A 1222-nucleotide genomic window follows, 5' to 3' on the forward strand; every position below is an offset into this window, starting at 1 on the left:
GTAGGAAAGTCATAATTTTAAGAGAGAAGAGATTTTTATTTAATTTTTTTGCAATGCATAAAAAGCCCATGTGGAGAGAAGTGGAAGTTACCAACTACTTATTCGTTGATATATAAATGTATAGCTTTCCATCAGGGAGATTAGAAGGAATTACGGATTCAAAGCCATTGCTTTACCCGGGGCCTCGATCATGCCAGAACCGCCGCTGTTAACATTCTCAATGATCCTCATTAAATTGATCCATCATGCACGTACGGCCTCACGTGACTTTAACGCAGCTCTGCCGCTGAATTTCAGAGTAATCAGACCTCATCTCCACGCTGATAGCCCTGTTCACTATCGCCGTGGGTTAAATGAACTATAAACATCACATATAGACATGAAATGGAAACCCTGCAATGATTTTAAACTCGCGGCGTTATTATCGGGTAGATAACATCTCGTTCTTTATCGGGTGCTCTACAGCATATATCATATTTAAATTCTTCTCTATTCGTGGTTTTGTTTTAGGAATCAATGTTTTCCTCTTATATCTTCAAGCGGGACACATGGAGCTGTGTTCCTCTCTGTTTACATGTCGCATTACTTCACGTGAGCATCCGGATCCTGCATCATCAAAGTGTCCGCATCTCTCGGCATTCGTCCCGCGCGCGCCGGGATCTGCGGTGCCTTTGGTGGGGTGGATCAAGGGGGACTCCGGGCACATGAATAATTAGACCCCATCATCCCTAAAGGAGGATTCCTATACTGCTCTGAGGAAAGTTTACAATGCTGGTATCTAAGAGGCAGACTTACCATCAATCGCCATGATGCTCCGTCCCGGACTCTACCAACCAACTGCTGGTTGGAGGGGGGGAGACAGAGGGAGGAGGTCATTCATGCGTTTGTGTGCACGAGTAACAGTTGTGTAAGCAGTTACACATTCAACATTAATATTGAACATTTAAACAACAATAGTGATACAATATGTACAGTAAGATAGCTCTCATACCATTTACTTTTTCTGTTTTTGTAACACGCTTTGTAATATTTCACTGAAAGATCAACAGAAGGCTGTAGTTAAATGGCAAATACTGTTATTTCTTCACGTTCTATGCCATATGTCAGCACAAGATCCAAAGTATGAAGATGAGAATGTGTGAGACTGCAGTTGCTTAAAGGAATAGTACACCCAAAACATGATTAGCCTTCATTTTCTACTCACCCCCATGCTGAACAACAC

General features: G+C 42.2%; 1 protein-coding gene across 2 annotated transcripts in view; it reads right to left on the bottom strand.

Moving 5' to 3' along the window:
* The window catches only part of LOC107080663 (synaptotagmin-14-like), a 20273-nt gene extending 19456 nt beyond the window's left edge, over nucleotides 1-817 (bottom strand). For both annotated transcript variants that reach the window (XM_015368880.1, XM_015368874.1), the window contains exon 1: nucleotides 796-817. In XM_015368880.1, the coding sequence (XP_015224366.1) occupies nucleotides 796-808 (13 nt within the window). In that variant the 5' untranslated portion in view covers nucleotides 809-817. The remainder of the gene's footprint in view (nucleotides 1-795) is intronic.
* Nucleotides 818-1222: the final 405 nt, after the last annotated feature.

Source organism: Cyprinodon variegatus, unplaced genomic scaffold, assembly GCF_000732505.1.
Source record: "Cyprinodon variegatus isolate N-32 unplaced genomic scaffold, C_variegatus-1.0 Scaffold37, whole genome shotgun sequence".
In the NCBI taxonomy this organism is placed as follows: domain Eukaryota; kingdom Metazoa; phylum Chordata; class Actinopteri; order Cyprinodontiformes; family Cyprinodontidae; genus Cyprinodon; species Cyprinodon variegatus.